General features: G+C 42.5%; 1 protein-coding gene across 1 annotated transcript in view; it reads left to right on the forward strand.

Annotated features, from left to right (window-relative positions):
* The window catches only part of UVRAG (UV radiation resistance associated), a 286,852-nt gene extending 280,783 nt beyond the window's left edge, over positions 1-6,069 (forward strand). The window contains exon 15 of the mRNA XM_012645741.1: positions 4,125-6,069. Coding sequence (XP_012501195.1) covers positions 4,125-4,833 — 709 coding nt within the window. The 3' untranslated portion in view covers positions 4,834-6,069. The remainder of the gene's footprint in view (positions 1-4,124) is intronic.
* Positions 6,070-6,344: the final 275 nt, after the last annotated feature.

Genomic DNA, 6,344 nt, shown 5'->3' on the forward strand with positions numbered 1-6,344 from the left:
CATTATTTTATTAAAACTTATGTTTTTATACAGAGATGCTCCAACAGTTTATTTTTTAATAGTAGAAGTTTAGAAACAGCCTAAATCTACAAAATTAAGGGAATAATTAAGTAAATTATGATATTCCATTCAATGAAACAGCCATTTAGAATTGTATTTACCAAGAGGTTTTAATGGCATCCAACAGCAGTATATAGCATTGTGTATATATGCCACAAACACATCTTTAGGGCTTTTTAAAAATTAAACACACATACATACATAAAATCAAAGTTTAAGAGGAAAATGTCCTAACTAGTAATTGTTATTTGGTAGGTGATAAGCTTACGAATTTCATGTTTTTATACACCTTATATTTGTGGGGTTTAACTGTAAGTATTAACTATCATAATAATTTAAAATACATGTGTGTTTATATGTATTTTAATGTAACCATCTAATATTTCAGCTATTTAGAGCTCAGCTATCTTTAAAATCTGAAATATATCTAAGATCCTGGAAGTAATAAAAAAATTAATTCTAAGCAGCCAAAACTAATGTTACAAAACTCACGTAATAAAGCATATTATGCCTAGGACATCTCCTGGCCCATCGCTCAAATCCTGTTTACTCTTACTTTGCACACAATTCTTAGGACCTCTGCTTTACAAGAACACAGCAAACTAGCAGCAGAATATTTAAAGAAGAAGAGAGCAGCCACTGCAGGCAGGAGCACCGACACAATCACACTGACCATCTGAGTGAGAGAGGACACAGAAAAACCCCAACTTAGACTCAGACTTCACTCCAGACTCATGTCCTGAGAAACAAATGTCCCTGAAAATCCTATGGTCTCCTTACTGTGTCATCACTTAGTCACACATGTTCGTATCAATGGCCCAAAGGCAACAAGAAAATACCTTTTTTGTTCAACTTTTTTGAGGTTATAAGAAAGGCTTTAATAAAAATTTTTGAAAAGTTTCATCTCACATAGCTAAAAATGGGGAAAGAGACAAAATGTGGTGATAAAAGGATAATCCTGGCCAGGGGCAGTGGCTCACACCTGTAATCCTAGCACTTTGGGAGGCCAAGGCGGGAGGATCGGATCACTTAAGCCCAGGAGTTCAGGACCAGTCTGGGCAACATAGTGAGACCTGTCTCTGAAAAAAAAAAAAGAAAAAACTTTTTTTTTTAATTAGCTGGGCATGGTGGCATGCACCTATAGTGTTGGCTACTCAGGAGGCTGCGGCAGGAGGATGACCTGAGCCTGGGAGGTGAGGGTGCAGTGAGCTATGGTCATGCCATTGTACTCCAGCCTGGGTGAAAGAACGAGACCCTATCTCTAAAAAAAAAAAAAGTAACCTCAGGTATGTTATTGCCTATCCAAAATAACTCATTTTCTTATCATTCTTAAGAGAGACCATTTTACTGGTATTTGGATTTTCCAATTTGCATCTGAATTCATTACCTGAGTTCTCATAAAAATCCAAGGGCACTGGAGAAGAATGTCACAAAATCAGGATGTCAGAAAATACCAGTCTCCACCTCTCAAAGCCTTAGAATCCATCTGTGAAAATGGGAGTATCATACCATCTCAGACAGAACTTGTGGGTAAGTGAGAAGGCCTGTGCAATGGCGTTTAGCTTGATGTGTGCCATGTCATTGGCACTTAGCAAGTCTTAGTTGAATTTGAATATGATGTTCCCATGTGGGACAAAACGGACAGCATGGGCCCTGGAGTTAGACCGAATCTAGTTCAGATGTGGTTCGTCAACCATGAACAGACCACATGACCAACCCACCTACCTACCTTCTTCACAGGGCACGTGCAAAAGCCGGTGTGTGCAGGGCACCTTCTACAGTGCTCAGAACATCATCAATGCTTGGGAAAACGGTCGTTCCCTTCCCGTTGTAGTTGGTGGGGGTTAGGGAGATGTCACACTTCACTTTTCTGTTGTGCAGAGCTGAGGAGAACTTTCAGAGTCTCAAAATCAGTGAGGGATACAAAAACCCCTCTTCCTCTTATATAGTAAATACATCTAGGTGTGCCCCACGCCTGTTCCTCATGCCCTGCCTTTTACCAGCTCACTAGGGGCCCAACAGAGAACCAAAGCCGGATGCCTGGATGGAGGGTGACGGTGGCAGCCAGGGTCACAGCCATGAGTGGCAAAGCACCTGGCTTTGGTCACACACCAACGACATCTCCTCAGGCTGGTTCACCTGGTGCTTCCCACCCTTCCTGGCTGGGCTGCAAGCTTGGCTTGTCTGCGCAAAATAGACTGTGGGCGGTCTGATGCTCTGTTGTGGTTTGATTACCTAGTCAACTTGCAAAATCATTTAGAGAGGGACGCTGTCAGCAAGTGGTAGAGTAAAAACAAGAAGGTTGGCAAAAATGCATAGCTTACCAAATTACTGTGAGTTTTGACAACATATTAGCTGAAAACCTAGATTAAGGCCAGCAGATTTTGCTGTTTTGTTTTGTTTATCTTGAGAACTAAAAACGGTAATTTACTGATCTGCTTTCCCAGTTCTATATGCACCCCAATGACCACCCCTAATTATGAAATCTCTCCTGGCACCAATACTTATAACCAAGCAAAGGAATCCAGCAGGCCCACAGATTAGAAGCCTTGTGGTTGCCTTTCCCAAGAAGAATAACCCTTGCTTGGGTGTCTGGGACCACAGATATAATCCAGTATCAGAAAAAAATCTGAGAGAAGAGGGAACAGGGAGAGGCCCCCGGACTTGTGGCTATAGACACAGGTAGAGGAACCCTAGAACCTTTCTCTTTTATTAGGGCATGTAGTACACTTGTCATTTGAAAATGTATTATTTGAACAATTAGGGATGTCTTTCTGCTGCAAGATTGGCAGCTCCTTGGAGGCAGGGCCTGCTGTCTTGCATCTATCTCCCCTCTGCAAAGCCTGACACATATAGTAACTATTTGCTAGGAGTATATAGGTTCAAGTCCTGCCTCTACTACTGCTTGGTGGTTGCCCTTTTACAAGCTACTTAAGTTCTCTGTGCATGTTTCCTCATCTGAAGAATACAAGTCAAATGGATCTTCTGTTTGTACCTCCCTCTGCCTCTGGACCCAGTCTGTTTATATAGTTGTATTGAAGCTAACTAATTTCATCCACATACAATATCTAGAACTGTGATCAATGCTCCCAATGTGGCTTAACTAGCACAGTGTATAACATAGCCATCATTTCCAGGGGGTAGATACTCTATTTCCATTAACTGATTATTATTTATTATTTCAGACTTAAGTGTAATAATGCATGTCCTCCTTTCTTGACAGGGTTTTTGTAAGGACCAAGTGAAATGATGTATATGGAATTGCTTCAGAAACTATAAAGCTTTGTATAGCTGAACAATGATTATTTTTGCTGGCCCAAAGATATCTTCCTGAGAAGGAGCTCAGGCTCAAAAGAAGAAACCGAAGACTGAGAGTATTGGCTAGCCTTATAAAGGAGAAGGCATTTCCCAAGTTAATTTTTCATTTTAAAAAAGTACACACACTCCCAAAATAAAAATTTTAAAAATGTTTTGAAAAGTACCCTTTATCCTCTCTCTGCCCATTCTCTAATGCAGGGTGACAGCATTTGGGTGTTGGACAGGCTGTTGGCCAGCAAATCATGAGGCAAGTGTTCTAGTCTAGCGTTGCCACTGGCTCACTGAGTTATCATGGGCAAGTCATTTGACTTCTCTGCCAAATGAGAGCGACTGCTTTACAAAGATAAAGTAAGAATTGATATTAAAAATGAGAATAAGGATATTGAGAGCCCTTCAGAAATATGAAGTTGATTATATCCCTCGTGGTTTTCTTTCCGTACCAGTCCATCCAGTTACTTCAGACCTTCCCCAGGTGACATGGCTTTCATCCCCCACCCTTCCCTGGGTCCTGTTCTCTAAACATATTGCAACATGTCTGTATCCTTCTTGAAGGAAGCTCCTACAGGTGGACCCAGCGTGCCTCATGTTTCATACATTCAGACACTATAATAAATGCTGTCTGAGATTGATTATTATTTATTTTTATTATCTCAAACCTAAATATGCTGTTTTCTGTCTCTGGATCCGGAAGGCTTAAGCCAAGTTCTGAAGCAGAAAGTAACTTCTTGTTTTTGTTTCTCTTCTAGCGACAGACATCACACTTCCAGTGCAATCCCTGTTCCAAAGAGACAAAGCTCCGTATTTGGGGGTGCAGATGTAGGCTTCTCTGGAGGACTCCCTTCACCCGACAAAGGATATCGAAAACGGGCCAGCTCAGAGAATGAGAGACTCCAGTACAAAACCCCTCCTCCCAGTTACAACTTAGCGTTAGCCCAGCCTGTGACCACCGTCCTTTCCACAGGAGAGTCCGAGAGAAAGACAACATCTCTGTCCTCCTCCTTGGATACCTCCTTGGACTTCTCCAAAGAAAACAAGAAAAAAGGAGTAGATCTGGGTGACAGCTTAAATGGAGGCCATGTGAGTGTGAGTGTGCACACTAGCCAAGAGCAAGGAGAAGCCCTCTCTGGGCACCTGGCCACAGTAAATGGCACCCTCCTGCCCAGCGAGCAGGCTGGCTCTGCCAGCATCCAGCTGCCAGGTGAGTTCCACTCAGTCTCAGAAGCCGAGCTCTGCTGTGCCGTGGAGCAGGCGGAAGAAATCATTGGGCTGGAAGCCACAGGTTTCACCTCAGGCGATCAGCTAGAGGCATTTAACTGCATCCCAGTGGACAGTGCCGTGGCAGTCGAGTGTGACGAACAAGTGCTGGGAGAATTTGAAGAGTTCTCCCGAAGGATCTATGCACTGAACGAAAACGTATCCAGCTTCCGCCGGCCACGCAGGAGTTCTGATAAGTGAAGTGAGCAGTCGGACCAGGGCAGGGTCGCTGCCTAAAATGAGGATAAAGCTGCACTTAACCCTTTGTAATAATTATGCCACAAAATGAATATTATTGGAGGATATTCCTCGGGAAAACAGACTTTGGGAATAGAGGAGGGACTCAGGATCATTGTGGATCAGTGGGCCAAAGTTAGATTTTGCTTTCAAGATTTGCTTTCCAGGCCTGGTGATTATTTTAAGGTAAAAGTCACCCTCTCATTGAAAGAGCTTGTAGCTCGAGTCACCTGTTAGGTATTTGTCTGCTTTTTATTTAGCGTTCTATGTTATCCTCAGAGGGAAGATGATAATATATAAATAATATAATGAACTCACCTTTAGTTTCTCATAAGCATTTGCCCTCACCATAGTTTATAAAACTTTGGGAAAATGGAATATTCAGAAACAGGTTTCCAATATTTACTGGAGGGTCTGTGGCCATCCATTAGGTTCATGAATAAGAAGCATGGCGTGGTCTCCTTGTACCCGGGCCCATCTGTCCCTGCCCCTCAGGGACCGCAGTCAACCTGTAGACCCCACTGTTGCCCCACCTTCACAGTGGACAGGCTGTGTGTCCTGAAAACTAAGGACATCACATTCACTGGTTCTTTAACCCAGGAGCTTGATGTCCCATCTCTTCTAATCGGCTACAGCCTGCCTTCCACCTCCTCTGCCATGCCCTTACTGTGGCCCCCAAATTTGGTGGAAAACTTGCCTCTGGTAGATCTCAGGGGATCCTCCAGGACTCCAAGGTTACTGCAGTCAGATGGCGTCCGCTCCCCTCTGGGGCCCAAAGTTTTTATGTGGGCGGATGCTGTGGCCAAGAACTAGGCAGGCTTTCTGGCAATGCACTCACCAGACAAAAATTCCTATATATAAATCACATGTTAATTTATTAAATTTTGGTCAGAAGGAAGGCATTGTATATGACAAAATATATGTAGAAAATCAGGCTGTCCAATATGCAAACTGCAAGGCAGTTGAAATAGTTGGATTAAGAGACTAGATGAGGCCTAGAATACTATTGGTATGTGTGCAATTTCATAAATATTAAATTATGTTTTTGAAGTCCAATTGTCATTCCTGCATTCAGATTTCATTTACCGTTGCTTTATACGTTATGTACCCAAGGACACTGCCTCAGGGTTGCAACTCTTTAAGGAAAATTTATCCGTATATCCATGTATTGTATAGAAGAATAAAAATTGAGTTTACTTCGCCCGATCTGATGTTTTTTCTTTGCAGCTTTGAAATTCCTCTTGAACCTACATCTCCATATGTTACATCATGACAGGACTAGCCTGAATGAAAGCTGGGGCTGCATCTAAGCTGATGCTGTTGACTGCATTTGAATTTACATATTGTCTAGCAACACAAACACTTCGCAAGCATGCTCGCCAGTGGCTGCATTTGTCCTGCATAACAACGTAACTCACAGATCTCATAGTCATTTCCATATTTTGTGCACGCATTCCTGGGCTCGATTTTAATTT

Source organism: Propithecus coquereli, unplaced genomic scaffold (assembly GCF_000956105.1).
Source record: "Propithecus coquereli isolate 6110/MARCELLA unplaced genomic scaffold, Pcoq_1.0 Scaffold235, whole genome shotgun sequence".
Taxonomy (NCBI): domain Eukaryota; kingdom Metazoa; phylum Chordata; class Mammalia; order Primates; family Indriidae; genus Propithecus; species Propithecus coquereli.